Consider the following 17,969-nt stretch of genomic DNA (forward strand, 5'->3'; position numbering starts at 1 on the left):
AGATTTTGGATTTTTTATCAGAGAATTTTGTATTTTTAAACAGAGAAAACCAGGCTCCCTGTTAATGAGACACCCTAATTAGGAGGTTACAGACATAATGCTTAGCGTTTCATTTACAGATAGCTTACTTTTGCTCGTAATGCATATTTTAATGTTACAAATTTACAAATTATGGATTCTAAAACCCATTAGATGTGTTATCCATTTTTAAAAAATTCTTACATCCCTTTCATTCTGCTATCTTAAAATACATGACAAACACTAACTGACAACCCCTGTTTTACAAACATGGAAATTAAGGCAGGGTGGACATGCATGATGAGATTTTAAGATCTTCTGAACAAAGACTGCATTTTATCATGTGCAAACAGTGTCCAATGCAGTGAATTCCCTGATCCCTGAAGGAAGTCTCTAGACACTACTGTAATACTGATAATAAATAACAGTGAATGTAGTTACATTTAAATAAGCAGTATTATATATTGTATGCCAGTGGGAAAAATACTTACTTCCATCAGTTTCTTCTGAGGGCACGTCAACTTCTTCATTTTTATCATCTAATTGAGGTTCCTGGGAAGGCATGACCGAATCCTAGCAAAAAACTTAAGTTACTGAAAAATTTCCATCAATTATTGTTTTCTGTTTTATGGTATCTAGTTAGAGCCTCCCAAAGATTTTAGATAAGTATGTCTTTTTACATTAATAAGTTATTGTTAGGAATTGATATCTGAAATTTCCAGGAAAGGAACTAAGCATTGCAGGTACCATATTAGAACATGGATGGTTTGTACTACCTTATAAAGAGACTCTACAAAAAGTTCATCTGCTGTCTGAAATGTGCAGTGTAAACACATATCATGTTTATTAATTCTCTTTTAAAACTAAATACAGCATATTTTATAGGAATGTGCAAACTCAAACAGAATTAAAGATCTAAGACTGCCTTATGTGAAACTGCAGCCACGTCTTATAAAGTGTACATGCTTTTGCTTTAGTGTGAATTTATCTTTGCAATCAAAATCATTTGAATATGCTTTGCCGCATCTAAAATATGAAATACTTTAATTTGTTCCAAAAGGTCATCTTGTCATTAGAAAGGATATATAGTTTTTTATTTTGATAACAAATTCTGCTGTTGGTCTCAACCATGAATATATGAAAAGCCATACAAAATTATTAGAGCACATGCATCAACAAGCAGTTCTCTCTCAAATACAAGCTCCATATAAGTAAGACAAAAGAATCAAGCCATCAAGGCAAGGTGCATAAAAGCACTTCAGCAGTGGGAATGAGGAGGAAAGAATGAATTTGATTGATAAAGAAGCCATGGAAACTAACAGGAGAGTGGAGATGGGATGCAATATGTTTGGAGAAGGCCATGGATTAGGAGGACAGCCAGCCATATAAAATTTTGATCCTAGAACAGGAAGGACATTGGAATTAAACCCGCAATATCACCAAGTGTTATATACCAGACATTTTTAAAAAGAGCATATGTCAGCTTCAGATACTCTTTCAAAATTTTAAACCACCTTGAGCTTTTTTCTTTTCTTTTGCAGTGCAAACTTACCATATGCCTTTTGCAGGTCAGTGGAACAAGTATGTGACAACGTTTATGGACCAGCAATTTGCAGTTGATACACTTGTAGCCTTGCCTTCCGAGACCCCATATCCTTTCACTGCACTGGCCACAATATGCTCTCTAAAAATCAAAAAAGTTAACATTTATCAAATTCTATCCAATCACCAGTTCTTCTCTAGAGGAAGTTAAATACCTGACAAAAGAAACAATTTCATAATCCTAATAGAATAATTTAGATTTGTCAGGAATCTGCTTTTAATTGACATTGCTCACCTGACGGTTTGGTAATCTGCACCTTTAGGAATTCAGTTATTCAAACGCTGCCTCTGATTTTAAGTACCCAATACGTCACACAAAATTGGCTATACCAGTGAAAACAGGTGCATACTTCTTCAGCATGATTCAATCAGTGATTTGCATTGAAAAATGGGGCTGTTAGTACTACTCATCTATCACCATTAACATTAATGACATATTACAGGCGTACATAAGGACAAATTATTTGGGAAGAATAACTAAAAACCTAAAAAATTAAAAACGTATTTTCTTTGTCAACTTGCAGAGTGAAATACTGTTATGTGGACTAAATGAAATAATTATAAGGTGAGACATGACAACAAAGGTCTTTGGTGGAAGATGCTGACAAAAGTAATCTTCTTCCACAAGGGTTCCAAGTTGGAAGAACAAGACTGCTAGTCACACTGGAACAGGGAAGCTGTTGTAGCAATATATAGCAACAATAGAAACCATAAAATACCTTAGCATATCTCAGTTTTAGGAGGAAGAATTTTAGGTTAGTGAAATGAGTGACTGCCATCTGACTGAATGTATAAAGCCTACTGGGTGTGGACTGCTTCCTAACTTCTCCATGAACTGCCACCTTGACAGGGTGGAGAGGCCTGCTTGTACTGATGACCCTTAGAGCAACACCATTGGGGTCTTGTACTCCTGGTCAGGTCAGCCATGGTGGTAAGGTCAAAGGTGAGGTATCAGATGAAGAGCAGTCCAACATAACATTAAAGAGCACAGTGGTGGAGCAGGCATATGAAGGTATACTTCTGAAAGGCTGTGAAGCCAGATGAAGGTTGCGGTGGAAGAGTAACCTCAGTCCCTTTGCATCTCCTTGCCACTGGACACAGGTTTCTTCTTCACCAAGATCAGTGCAGTTGCTGATGTGAAACACCCTCCTCATGTAAAACAAGTCGTGCACAGGCTTCTCCCGCTAGACCCAACATCTACTCATCTACAACCCTTTACTTGACCTGTGGGAGTGATCATCCTCAGCCATGAGGGATCACTGACAGCAATGTTTCCTAATACTCCATAAAATACTATGCTTACCTGGGGACCAGTGTGAATAATAATGCATATGCATATCTGATTTGCAAAGCTGAAATATCATTACTACTTCTTTAACAGTCAAACCGATTCCCCCTCTCTCACAAATACTTAAAAAATCATTCCTTTGCTGATGGAGTTTAAAGAATATCTATTTTTTTTTTACTTCAGCCAAATGCTGGAGTTATAACTGTTCAACAGCAAGCCCTGCAACTCAACAAATTGGCAACAGAAATTTGATCCTTACAAGACTTCAAATACTTCAGAAGAAATCCCAAAGCTACTTCATCATGAAATCAAAGGGAGTTTCTAGACATCATCTTGTTAGGCAAGAGTCTGCAAAGTATTTTTCTAGTTTGACGGCAGGACAAAATAGCTTTTTGCACTGGTGAGCCAGGACAGGCATAGGGGGCATATGCCCTCTGGATTTGTGCATGGGGCGAGAAAGGGCTGCTTGCTGTGGGCTCGGGGCCAGGGGCTATGGCAGCCTCTTTCCCGTGTGGAATTGGGGGGCACTAGGCCAGGGCTGGGTGGGGGCAGGGTGGGCTCAGTTGCGCGGGGCAGGCAGCAGCGGTGCTAGGAGGGGTGGCTACAGGGGAGCTATGGGCAATTTGGGGTAGCTATAGTTATAGCAACCGCACGCCCCCCCGGCATCCTCTCCCCTCCTCCTGCATCCCGGATGAGCCACCCACAGCTCCATCCTGGTCCTAGCCCCAGGGTCACATTCACTGCCCTGGCTGCACAGAGCCTACCTCTGCCCCTACCCTACTCCCTCCCTCACCGTGGGAGTCTCACACAGCATTTAATCGGTAACATTATTGGCTACACTGGTCAAAAAATGCTGATAGCTGATAACATTAATTTTCCTTTTGTCGGTGCCAATCTGATATCCCTCTGATACACAGATGCACCTCTAACAAACATAATTCTCACTGGAGTACTTCAAGGTAACTTTTCCCCTTGAAAACTGAGTCTAATTTTCCTTTCCAATGAAGCCAGATTAGCAGCTTTCCAGTATTTTTTCTACTGCCCAGACAAGAACATAATTGTTTAATTGAAGCTAGATGTTGCAGTCTTACCAGCAGAAATTTAGAAAGGCATTTTCTGAATCAGTGTATTTACTCTAAAGAGCATTCAAAATTTTTTATATAAACATTTACTTCATTTTCTAAGATTGCTGATGGGACTGACCAGCTCTGATTTACACATTTATTTCCCAGGAGCAGAGTACCTAAAAGTAGAGGCCTTCAAAACTTTAGGAGCAATGGAATTAACATTGTTCAGACCCAGAGAAACCAGCTCATTAAAATGCTTCCAACACAACAATGGTAAAGGAATACGGGCTATGGTAACATGCACAGCCTGGGAGTTAGGACTCATGGTTTCCAGACAAGTGCCCTAGCCACTCAGTTATTTGGTCTAAAACATGGAAAGGCCCGCTGGAGTCGAACACCCTCTAGGTATAGGTTTTGCACCAAATAAGTTCTCTCTCTCAAACCACTCTAGTTAAAAACCACTCTAAATAAGCACCCCTTCACCCTGGAGTATGTGTAGAAATGCCCCAAGGGGCCCTCCACACATGCAGGTAAAGGTGCTATGGGATCTAATGTATGATCCACACAATTGTGCCTCTTGCCATGCCACACATGCATGGCAGGAGGTGCAATTGTGGGATCATACATTCCATTCCATTATGCTTTATTGCCAGTGCAGGGGGAGCTGAATCCCAGGTTTCCCCTGCGCCACCAAGAAACAAGCTCCTGCAGTTGGAAGCACAGGTGGCGGAATGGGTGGGGGGGTGAAGACCAACAAGGCTCAGCCCCTGCAAACATAGGGCAGCAGCAGGCATGGCCTTAGGGCAGCCTGGCCGCAGGGTCCTACAGCAAGGGGGAGGGACAGGCATGCTGAGCTACCCTGCGCACTTGCAGCCAGGATCGCAACTGGCCCAGCTGCAGGCAGGGAAGTTTCTTTTAATCTACTTTTTTTTTTTATTTCAATGGGCTTGGGGGGAGAGCAGATCGAGATCCCCACAGTACAAGAGACAGTGGGGTAGGGGAAGGGCTAATCATTCACCTCTGCCCATGGCCCACTCCCTCCTGCACTGTGGGGATTGAAGCACAACGCGGCTTGGCTGGGGCCCCATTCATGGCCTCACTGGTCAGCCTGCCCAGCGGTGGGAAGCACATGGTGGAGCCCACTGCTTTCGAAGCAGCAGTGGTGAGGCACAGAGGCATGGAGCAGAGGCTGAGCCCAGCTCACAGCTGCAGCCTGCCCTCACCTGTGCAAAGATCAGGGGACACGTGCCCTTCCCCACCTTGGCTGCCCGGTACTGCACCTCTGGAGGAACTGCCGGGCTTTTCATGGGGATCACATGGGGTGAGGCAGGGCAGGCACGTGGATTCCAGGGGCTCCATCCCCTCCAGCCCAGCCAAGGCTGACCCCGCTCTGGGGCCCCCTGGCTGGTGCGCAGCCAGGGCCAGTGTGGCCGAGAGGCAGCTGGGGCAGGTGCAGAGGCTGAGAGGCAGCAGAAGCTGGTGTGACCAGTGCACCTGGGAGGGAACCCCCTCAATTGAGCCCCCTCCCAGCTACTGAAGTGCCCCATATACTCCAGAGGCTGCGAGATGCAGCTGCTGTGATCTATGGTTGGAAAATAGCAGCAGCCTCAATCTCTCAGTCTCAGGGGTGCCTGAAACCCACAGGGCTGGGAGATCATGGCAGCTATGGTCTCCTGGCCTCGGGCATATGCAAAACCCCTGGGTCTGGGGATCACTGCAGCCATGATTTCCTGGCCTCAGGGGTTTCATATACCCCTGAGGCTGGAAGACCACAGCTGCTGGAATCTCCCAGTCCTAAGGAGTCCATGCATCTTTAAGGGCTGGAAGACTCCAGCTATGCCCCACTGCTATTGGGAAGGTGCTGCTGGAACACAGTGTCCGCAGTTGCTGGGGCTGAGAGTCCGGGGGCTGAGAGTCCGCTTAATTGCAGAAGCAGTAGCCTCAGCTGGGCATGGTGTATCCCTGTGGCTGGGAACCCCATCAGCTGACAGGGCTGCCAGCTGCAGGGGAGACTCTGCTATAAGCAGAAATTAAAGCTTGATAGCAACCAACTAAAAAGTTAGTACATGTTTTTGAGCTGGTTGGATATTTTTATTGCATGATAGGTACTTTGCATATATAGCTCATCTCAAGGCCTGAATCCTATTCTGTTCAACTGGTATGACAAGTATATCAATGGAACACGATTTGGAAACCATTTTTCCCTTATACTGCCTTTTTCTCAGTAATTCAGTCATTACATGTTCATTTTACTACTTTCAAAGTATTTTTAATAAGGTAAAATGCATTTTAAAAACCATTCCTTTTGTTCTAAAGAAAAAAGAGCTGTCCAAAAATCTTATTCTGCACTTAAAGCAGCTCCCAGAAAAGAACAGAGAAGTTTCTCCAAAGTTGTCAAACAGCTTGTTTCATCTGAATCTGTTTTGGGGAGCTGGAATTATTTCAAGAATTTTAATGAATGTCTATATGGTTTTTTCTCTTTTAGGCGATTAAGAAAAAGTAGTTATTTCTATCATTGCCAAAGTGAAATAATTCATTAAAAATATGATGGTTTAATTCAGAATGTCTCTTAACTGAGACTGAAATCTATAGAATTAATTGTGCTAGCACCAGCAAGTAGCAAGCCTGCCACCCAGTGCTCCCACAGCTTGAAGCACTAGTCAGCTGATCGGCACTCCCAGCCATGGGAGCGCATCAAAGCAAAGGGTTCCAATGCACTTTCGCGGCTGGGAGTGCTGATGAGCTTACCAGCACTCTCGCTGCGAGAGCACAACAGAGCCCTTCAAGGCTCAGGGGTGCTCCTAAGGTTGGGAACGCCAATCAGTTGACCGTCACTCCCAGCCTCAGGAGTGCACCAAAATCTTGAAGGGTTCCGATGTGCTCCTGTGGCTAACAGCAACCCCATGTTCAATTTAAGGCATGATGAGAACCAGCCACAAAGTTATTACATACATTTTGTGTATAATAATTTTGCGGCTTATTCCCTATTTTATTGCACCACTGACTGCCTAAACATATCGTTAATCATGTCTTAAGTATAACGTCTGCCAGGGACCCAACAGACAGTTCAAAATTCACATCTGTTTTCCTCCAATCATTGCAATTTCTGTCAGTAAGGTATACTCTAAACACGCCATGTATTCACAGAGCAAAGTGCAAATAGGAAGGTTTCAGCTTTCTTTCTGTGCTGTTGTTTCCTATTTTACTGTTTGGCCTAATATCTGTTACCATTTGCTTCTGTCAATTTTTAATGAAATTCACTATACTCCACCACACAGCTTGACATACATGTCACATCAGGTTATCTTGTATCAGCGTTGTCTCATTATTTAAATGACACACCAATGTGATACCTGTAATACATGCAGAGAGAAATTTAAGAAGATCTCTTGCTCCCAAGATACTTAAAAAAAAAAAAAGACTACAAATCCGCATATTATTTGCAGATATAGTGATGTACCATATGTTAATGTTATGGTTATACTTAAATCTCAGTAACAAACTAACTCAAGCAAAATCATACTTCAAGTATGGATTTGCCACTAGCTTTTAATTTCCCTCTTTTTCTTTTTTAATTAAAAGCTCCTATTGGGAGATTTTACACACAACACACACACAACACTTTAGTTTTGCAGGCAGAGTAAGTTGAATGAGCTGAAAAAGGGAATGTTCACATCTGAAAATACCTACTTTTTTCAGATCATAACTCAAAAACTTGCTCACAGCCAAAATAAATGTATGGTTGACTGAAATAACTGTTCCATACTAAATCTGTTTTCACAATCATGAGTTTCACACATTTCTTTGTCCTAAAAGTTCTTAGTAGTTTCAGCCCAAAGGATTTTGAATAAAATCATTAAAATTATCTCTAATATACAAGCATGAAAAAATAGTGTGCACTACTTTGCACTATTAAAGACTTATTTTATTTTTTTGAGAGGACAAACTTTTGTTCAAGTAATACAATATATCCAATAATGGCATGTTCACAGGATATTTATTTTTGTACAGCCTATTTTCTCATGTTTGCCTGTTAAAATTCTTGCTTTAAATCTGCATAGGAAAGTGGACACTCCATATTAACCCAGTATTTTGAAAAAAATATACTGGCATATGCCAGCAGGAATCCTTGAGCAATACCATAAATACATAATAAAATAGCTCACATTTAAAATTTTACCAATAATGATTCTTGAAATGCAGGTAAGGTATATACTGCATTGTGTCATAAATGTATGCCATTTAGCACATGCATCAACAAAAGGTGGAATGACATTTACTACCAGTATTTCAGTTGGGTTTCTTACATGCAAAATATATAGCTGAATCATGAAGCTGAACAAGTCACAGATGTAATTAACAGTAGACTTCAAATAAGAGTTGCAGCATGTGCGCAGAGACTACATTTTACTCACTTTATCCAACGAACTGCCAGACAGCAAGCTACCTTTGATTTTCACATGCCAAACTGCTGCTTCAGGCCTGGTTTCCTCCCTTGTTCACAGCACATTTTGATACTGAAAGAAATGCTCTCTACTCCCCATTTTCAGGCTCCCTTCAGCCACCACCCTTGCAATCTGAAAAATGGCATCACGCTCGCATCTTCCCATCATTCATCATTCTCTTGAAAGCAGCACATATGCTCTTATGCTCTCTCCTGACTACACTCATGCAGAACTCCTGATGTAACTTGTTCCAAGCAACAGGACAGTGAAAGTCTGTCCTACCTAGCAAAGCTGCAAGTTAAAGTGTGGCTTTCAGACCGTCTTCTGTGGAATCACTGAATCACATGAAGCGAGTGCCTTGCCCAAAATGGTTAAGTCATTTGACTCTTTAGTAGTAAGAGAGGATAGAGCAAATGATCTTTTCCTGGCATTTTCCATCTGATCTGCTCCAGCACTGATCCCCAATAAAGTCAATGAGGCCCTATGTCAACAGACAGGTTTTTCTGTGTACAGCCAGTTGCAAGAATAGGTCTCGAGACAGGCAACTGATAAAGGGTGTAGGGAAAGTAGTGGGAGGCATTTTTTTTCTTTAAAAAAATACAGACCACACCAGCTACACTGCTGCTATCTTTAGAAACCTGACTGATTTCTTGAAACGAATTCAGGACTAGAGGTCCAAACCCATCCCATCCCTGCCCCCATAAATCCAGAAAGGAAATACAAGCCTCATTTAAGACCAAAGTATCAGTGCAATGCTCATACTTAAACTACAACAACTGTTGGTAAAGGGAAAGGAAAAGGGAAAAGTGCATTTCTGTTCTGAGAATTGTGTGCATGTTGAAAAAAAAAATTAGAATGGAGACTTTCTGCAGTCTTCTGAGACATTGATGGCAACTTCCATAGCTCTTTTCTATTTATTTTTTGCCAAATAATAATAATGGAGAGAGCCATACCAGGAGTCGGTTTATTAGCTTAAAAATATCCAATAAAATGAATTTTAAGGAAACTATCACAGACTGTGAAAATATCAATTGAGTGAGACGATGATGGCGAGCAGTAAGAAATAGGAACAGAGTGGGAGAATCCATTACATACATTTATCATCTTAGGGGTTTTCACTATTCTGTGAAAAGCAAGCATAAAGGCTTGCAATTTGCTAACTTATTCTACAAAATACCATACTGGGTTCCTATTCAAGAGTACCTGATAGTCACAGTGGAAGAGATAATGCTATGTAATTGCAGGCACTTTAAGAATGCAACTATACTAGGTATAGTTTTATACGTCCCAATTAAGTATTTACTTAAAATATACATAATAAAGAAGAAATGGAATAAATAAAGAACTTGTAAACTATGCTGGAAACCTAATGAATTAAAAGTTCAGGATCTAGCAAATGTCCATTTCCCATTTCTAGCAGACAATTATTTGTCAGACTTCCAATAAATTGTTCTTAAGTAATCCAAAAAGTGGATTCTAAATTGTTGTAGAACAAACCATTACATTAACAGAAGTATACATATAGATTTCAACCTCCAAAAGCATTAAAATAAGAAGAAGTGGAAACCATAGGCAATACACTAGGTAGTACTGTATTGTGTTGGTAGTAAATGCTCTAGGTAAGATAATAAAATAATTTTCAGTGCATCATCCATCTGATATTTTGAAAGCAGAGTGAATTTTGAAATTTATTTCCTGCCCATAAAAAATCCATTCACTTTGAAAAATCCCGTTTCAGAAGTACGTATGTTTATATATAATCTTTAAATAAATATCTGTCTGTTGCTTATTACACCTCATACTAGCCTTATTACTAGGTTCATTTGGATTCTTATGGAGCTACAGCTTTGAAAAACATTTATTTTTATGGCACTATAGCTGTGAATACATTTAATTTTCTATTGAAATGTATGCTATAAACGAAGCAAATTTGGGCTTGTAGAGAAAATAAAATAATTGTTCAAATGAATTTTCCAAACCTCATGTATTCATTCACTCCAGGCCTAGCGTCATAAACATTTTATTAAATGACACTAACATGGGCTTCTAATTAAAATGTAAGTGATAATATACATCCATGACTGCTTCAAAGTTAAACATTTTCACCATGTATTCAGTTATGTATTAAGCCTTTGAGCTGGTATATTGCACAGTATACAGTGTAAATGTACATTACCAATATATGAATTTCACTTCCATTTTCACTGATCTAGGGGCAAGACTTGGGGACTTCAATTTTCTTTTAATACATGTGACGTGATATATATTTTTTCTAGAATACCAGAAACAAAATCTTTCCAAATAATAACAAATCCTGATAACATGACTATAAAAGAAATGGCAGTGCTGAACCTAAAAAAATTAACCTACCTCATTATATGCAGGATTTTAGGGAATTCTAAAAGTGTACCTTGGAACCAGTATGTGTGCTGGAATACTCTGGCACAATGAGCTGGGTTAAGGAGGAGTCTGAGTCTTAAAGCTATGTGCTTTTGCTTGTGTGAAGTCAGTCCCTAAATACTGTTGTATCTTGGCTAACACAACAATTTTCTCTTCAATACACTAGTTTTTTCCCTCAATTAGATTATATGCTAATTAAAGTTCCAAACATTTTAAGACAGGATATTAAGAATCTTAATAATAATAACCATCATCATCATCTATATGAACAACGACAAGAAAGCACTAAGGATAATAATTATACTTATAAACGATCATAACAATGCAACGGGGCTTGTGGAGAGAAGCTGAGCTGAAAATGCATGTTAAAATATACACAAAAATGGCTGTTATGAGATTTTAAAAGGAAAAATGTCTATTAACTGTAAGCTGTTGACTCCACCCAGGGCTCTAAATAATTCAAAGACTCCTGAGTTTTTCTAGTCTTTATGCTTTGAATAATACAACATTCATATGAAAAAGCATCTTGATTTTCTTTTTCTTTCCCCCGCTCTAAATACAGGAAGAGCATATACTGAAAAAACAATAACTGCAGAGCATTACTAAAACACCCAGTATTTTCAGCAGCAGTACTCACTCTGTTAAAACGTTTGGCTTGAAACAGATGCCCATTCACTCGGTACAGCTTCCTCCATCTTCTGGCTCCACGTCGGTAGATTGATTCTAAGAAGGAAATTAAAAAGGTGTAAAGCAGCAACATAGCAGCATAAAAATACCAGATACACTATGTCAAGCAAGTTGTGACTTAGAACAATCTTGGTTTTCTAAACATCGACGCACAGCTAAAATCCCTGCTGACAGAATCAGGTTTTAAAAAAAAAAAAAGCCTTAAATGACAGCTTCTGGGGGATGTGCTTTCACCAATGCCTCTCCCTTTTTTTTTACCCCTCTCTTTTTCTCACATGATTATCATCTTGTTACAGATCCTTGGCTGCTTGCTCTTGCCAGCTCAGGTGAGATGGATAGCTACAGTCAGTTAAAGAAACAGCGTTCCTCTAGAAAACTCGTGATACTGATCTCACTATGTCAGCTTAATGTGTAAACACGTAAAGGATGGTTACTGATAATGGTATATATTATGCAATATTTAAAACATTATGAATCTTATGTGCCATATTTTTTGGTCTCATTTCCTCTTTCCCAGAAACTGTTACTCTAACTCTTTTTTCCATGCAAGAAACTGTTCAAATGTACTTCTGTGATTAATGCTAATATATCCTTTATGGAATTATAACAACTTATTTTAGGTTACCGAGGATTTTTTTCTTAAATATAAAACTAGACTGCAAGAGGCTGAAGGAGATGCAATGCCTATTTTTTTTTTGTAAATGACTTTTTGCACATTATGTGTATCATATATCTGTGCTGCTTATCACATGGATTAATGGTTAGAATTACAGTAATGTGTTGGGAAATTAAACGTGCAACATCTAAAATATTAATAGATGGATCATCAACGTATCTTAATATCTGATTTCCAGTACAGAAAATTAACTTACAAGATTTTTTTATTACAGATTCACACATCTTATATTTAAAACTACATTAAAGTGTAATACATTATATAGCATATAGGTATTTTACATAGGGATCTTAACGCATTTTATTTCAAACACATTTTATTTTAAGCACAAACCTAAGCTAGTGTAGTATCATTTGGATCCCCTGAAAAATGTTCTCTATGCTCCCTGTTGCAAATTACACTTAATACGTGATTAACCAGTTAATCACATCTTAAGTTGTAACCTGGCCACATATTAAAGCCATTAATGTTGTCATAAAATATAGAATAAGCCACACTTTTTTCCACAAAAAATGTGTAATAACTTTGTGGTTGGTTCCTATCATGAAATTAACTGAACACGTGGTCAGGTGCACCTCCTCCCAATCATGGGGGAGAACCACACACTCCAGGGACTGGGAGCCCAGATCAGCTGACAAGGCTCACAGTTCTGGGAGAGCATGGTGCTCCCCTGTGGTTGGGAGCCTTGTCAGCTGATGGGGCTCCTAGTCATGGAGGCACACCTTGTCACATGTTCAATTAATGGCATGATGCACCCCCACAGCTAGGAGCCCAGATCAGCTGACGGGACTCCCAGCTGCAGGATCACTGTGGCCAGGAGCTTGCTACTTGCTGGTGCCAGGGGGGAGCCTGAGAGCAATACCAGATCTTGCACAAAAATTAAGGCTTGATGGAATCTGATGCATGATCCTACAATCATGCTGCTTGCCATGTACATGCAGCATGGCAGGAGCACTGATTGTGGGATTGTGCCTCAGATGATCATGCCTTTACCTGCACGTCTGGCAGGGGCCTGTGGGTTTAAGTATATTACAGGGTAGTAAGACCTATTAAAATAAAATCTCAAGAATTCACTATTCAATTAAAAAACAATTAAAGCTGTTTTCATCACTGTCATGGAAGCACTGTGGATTATCTAATGGGGAAATTGTAACTGCATGATTTTCAAACCAATTGGTCATAAAGTAACACAAATTAGGTCACAGTTGATATAAAACCTGTTTACCTCTTTAAATCTTAAAGTTAGCAAGCAATAACATTAAACCAACTTTTACAGATAAGAATTAACAGGATACTATAGAAAGTATTAGCCACTGACTCCAAGAAGATAACAAAAGTGAAATATAAACGTTTCATAAGATTCTCTTCTGCAGTGATTTGAATGCATTTGCAATGTATACAATCATTATTGTATAAATACAATTTTAAAAAGTTAACGTCGTATGATCAATTTGCTTTCTGGTATAACCTACATGCATGCTGTCCTAGGGCACAGACAGAAGTGATAATTTCTGCCTCATCTGGTCACAGATAGCAGTCTATACACATGACCAAATAATGTGTATGGCTGAAGACTGCTAAAAAATGACTGGGTGAAAATGTGAACCCTCATTCTATGCTTTGAAACATTACATGTGGGTTCAGATGAAGACATTTCAAAACATAGTGTCTTCTGTAACTTGTGTTTGCGCTGCCTCCCAGCCTGTTGCTGTTTTCAGAATGGGAGGAGGAAATGGAGTGGATGGAGTTTGGTCTGGGGCTTGTTCAGCCCCTGTGGAGGATGGAGCAGGTATACTGGAGCCCCTCCGAGGTGGGGGTCTCCAATTCACCCACCTCACCCTCTAGTGCCAACTGGGGAATCCCTAGAATGAGCTCCCTCTGCTCCCTTTCCCCCCTCCCATTCTGAAAACAGGGACAGGCTGGGAGGGCAGAGCCATTGCTAGGGGAAACCAGCTGTAGGCTCACAGCCAGCAGCTAGATTCCCCTCCCCACTGGAACCAATAATGAACTTCTGTTTGGTCCCAGGGGATTGCTGAAACTCAGAAGGTTTCCAGTAATGCGTTCTGAGTTACAGCAGGAAGCTGCACTTATGTTTGTGCCCATAATGGTCACAACATAGTTAGTCATGCAGTCTTTTAGGTCAGATCTTCAGCTCACTTCCAACTTCCTGACATAAGTTGTCATGTTGCCTTACTCCTCTTTTTAAAAAAATATCAGCAGCTGCTTCATTGCTTTATAAATTCTCATTTCAAAGGATTAACACTTTCTACTAGGAGTCTAATACTATGTTGATGTTAAGGTGTCTCCTAATCCATCCATCCATCAATCAATCCATCTTGACAACAGGTAGCAAACAGCATTATGTTCTGGATGTTCAACCTGCTGTCCTAAGAAGCATCTAGTACTTCTCTAGATCTTTCTCTTAAACATTTCCCAAATTATAAACTTGAGTTACTTACTAATTGATCCACTAAAAAGATACCCTTGGTAATGTACCAAAGAAACAGTTAATATAAGTCAATAGAGTTTTAAAAATATAAACTAATTTAACTCAGTCAGATTTACAAAGAAAAACTGAGACATTACTTACCTTGAAAAAAAAAAATCCATATTTTTTGAAAGAAAAGGATTATAAAAATTCATTTTATGATACAATACAGATGGTTGAACTGTGAAGTACTGTACTAAGTGCACAGTTCTTGGTAAATTAATTCAAATTGATATTTAGTTCTTCCTATGCAATTTTTTTGGCCTTCAAAAATTAGTAAGTAAATACTATATTTAAAAATATATGTCTTAAATTTATCTTATTTTCTAAAGTGACTCACTTTGTAACAATGGTAAATATACAACTTTCTATTAGTATATAAATAGATAATGAAATAATTTTCCTTTTGTTGGAATATTTTTTAACTCAAAGTCTGAGCTAACTAAAATCACTTCTGGCTGTTTTCTCTTCATATGTACTGAGGGAACACTGGTTGTTCATACCCAATCTTTAGCCTTTTTTTGCTGTACAAAGCTAAGGCAGACCAGTTCTAGAAAGGGAATAATTTCTGACTACCACATGAACTTCAGCCTTGAATCTAAAATTGCATATTTAAAATCTAAAATTACAAATCTAAATTGCATAACTTTACTTTTATGAGGGGACTCCACTTTGCAAATGTGGGCTGGATCAGGATTTTTTCAACGGTCATTGTACCTTGTTTACTAAAATATTACTTGAAAAACTCAGAGCAACTTGAAATCTTTGCATACTGCAGATGCAGTAAACATACCATGGCTAGACTATGCATTTCCTGCATGATGAGATTATGCAAACCACGTGGCTCTTCAAGATCTCCAAATCTCTAAAGATATCCATCTTCTGACTATTAACCTGGTGTAAATGGCTGTCTTTTCAAAATAATGATTCTGAGAAGTAGTAACTTCACTGACTGTCATAATCTCATTGAAGAGCTGATCAGATGTTAACAGATTTAACAAAGATGTTTTGTAAGATGCTAGCATCTTACTCCATCAGCATCTGATGAAGCAGATTGTTGCATACAAATGTCCATGCCTTTCTGTACAAGTCAGGCTCCAAGGAAAGGTGTAATAGGATTTGACACTCGATCCACACAATCACTCCTCCTGCCATGTCACATGGGCATGGCAGGAGGTGTCACTGTGGATCCAACCATACACTCATGGCTGGTGCAGGGGGAACCCGAGATCATGTCTCCAGGCTCCCTCTGCACTGGCCAGTAGTGAGTTCCCATAGCTGGCAGTCCTGAAGCTGACAGGGCTTTTTTCAGCATGAACATCAGCTAAATGTCAAAGAAGTATTGTATTTGCTTGAATCCAAGATGCACCGCCCCCCACCACCACATGTGGGGGGAGTCTCATCTTAGATTTAAGTACTGGGCTGGGGCAGGTGGTAGCTCAGCCCCAGCCCCAAAGCCAGAATTGAGTTGCTGCCTGTTCCAGGCTGAACTGGGCTCATGCAGTGGGGAAGGGGACTTGCTGTTGGGGGGTCCCTCTTTCCCTGATGCTGCTTTCCCCATCACAGCTGTTTGGGAACAAAACAACCTTCCACTAATTATATTCTATACATGTAAAAATATTAACAAATTTATAATTTTCCATGTGTATAACCTAATAATTGGGAGGGGGGGGGTCATTTTAAATACAAAGTTGTCTTAGATTTGGGTAAATATGATAATTAGTTTGTCATTAAACTTTTCAAATTTCCTAGACTTGGTTTCATTAAAGGGGCAGTAAGCTAATGGCTACAGAAAAAAAATTAGAAAAAACATTCTTTGGAGATTTCTTTAAGAAAATGTTCTCTCTCAAGGAACATTCCCAGCAGGATCAAAATATTCCTTAAAATTTTAATAACATTGTCCAGAAGTTTTGATTCCTCTTTATGCTCCCACTGGAATTTTTTGCAAAACACAAATACTATTTGGCCTTCCCCACGTAACAGCATTTCTCCCTATTACCACTTGCTTTCAGGAAGATTTGGAAACCATGTAACTGCTTCCTTCAGTTTTCTGGCAACTTTCTTTCTAAACTGAGTGATTTAGGTGCATCATTGGATCCATTTTTGCCAAAGCACTCATTTCTAGTCCCATGGAAAAAAAAGACGAAACTTGTTAATAGTTTCATAGTTAGTAGGGTCAGAAGGGACCTGAGCAGATCATCAAGTCTGACCCCCTGCCATGGCAAGAAAGCGTACTGGGGTCAAACGACCCCAGCAAGGTGTTCGTCTAGCCTTGTCTTAACGACCCCCAGGGTAGGAGCCAGCACCACTTCACTTGGAAGTTGGTTCCAGATCCTGGCCGCCCTGACAGTGAAGTAGCACCTCCTGATGTCTGGTCTGAAGCTACCCTCTGCCAGCTTGTGACCATTATTTCTAGTCACTCCTGGTAGTGCTCGGGGGAACAGGGACTCCCCCAGTGCCTGCTGATCCCCTCTGACTAGTTTGTAACAGGTCACTAGATCCCCCATCAGCCTTCTCTTCTGGAGGCTGAACAGGTTCAGGTCCCGTAGCCTCTCCTCATAGGGTCTGCCATGCTTTCCCCTGATCATGCAAGTGGCCCTGCTCTAGACCCTCTCCATGCTGTCCAGATCCCTCCTGAAGTGCGGTGCCCAGAACTGGACGCAGTACTCCAACTGCGGCCTGACCAGTGCCGCACAGGGGGAGGATCACCTCCTTGGCCCTGCTAGAGATGCATCTGTGGGTGCATGACAAGGTAAGGTTGGCCTTCCTGACTGCATCCCTACACTGCCGGCCCATTTTCATCTTGGCATCAATGATGACTCCAAGATCCTTTTCTGCCTCTGTACTGACAAGAAGGGAGTTCCCCAGCTTGTAGGTAGGCTGATGGTTCTTCCTCCCCAGGTGCAGCACCTTGCGCTTGTCAGTGTTGAATCCCATCCTATTCTTGTCGGCCCACCCCTGTAACCTGTCTAGGTCCGATTGTTGCCTATTCCTTCCTTCTAACGTGACCACATCTTAGTGTCATCAGCAAATCTGAACAGGGTGCTTTTTACCCCCTTGTCCAAGTCACCGATAAAGATGTTGAACAGTGCGGGCCCGAGAACCGAGCCCTGCGGAACCCCACTGCCCACATCCCTCCAAGCAGAAAATGACCCATCCACCACCACCCTCTGGGTGCAGCCCTCCAGCCAGTTAGTGACCCATTTGACTGTGTGGGTGTCAACACCACAGTCCCCCAGTTTTTTAATGAGAATGGGGTGAGAGACAGTGTCGAAGGCCATCCAAAAGTCCAGAAAGA

The 17,969-nt window shown here is 40.5% G+C and overlaps 1 protein-coding gene across 2 annotated transcripts in view; it reads right to left on the minus strand.

Annotated features, from left to right (window-relative positions):
* PRKCZ (protein kinase C zeta) overlaps positions 1-17,969 on the minus strand; it is a 203,897-nt gene that overhangs the window by 56,717 nt on the left and 129,211 nt on the right. For both annotated transcript variants that reach the window (XM_019541286.1, XM_019541287.1), the window contains 3 exons: positions 11,458-11,543; positions 1,571-1,702; positions 510-591 (listed from right to left, as the gene is read on the minus strand). In XM_019541286.1, coding sequence (XP_019396831.1) covers positions 510-591; positions 1,571-1,702; positions 11,458-11,543 — 300 coding nt within the window. The remainder of the gene's footprint in view (positions 1-509; positions 592-1,570; positions 1,703-11,457; positions 11,544-17,969) is intronic.

This window comes from Crocodylus porosus, unplaced genomic scaffold (assembly GCF_001723895.1).
Source record: "Crocodylus porosus isolate Cpor-Errol unplaced genomic scaffold, CroPor_comp1, whole genome shotgun sequence".
NCBI lineage: Eukaryota > Metazoa > Chordata > Crocodylia > Crocodylidae > Crocodylus > Crocodylus porosus.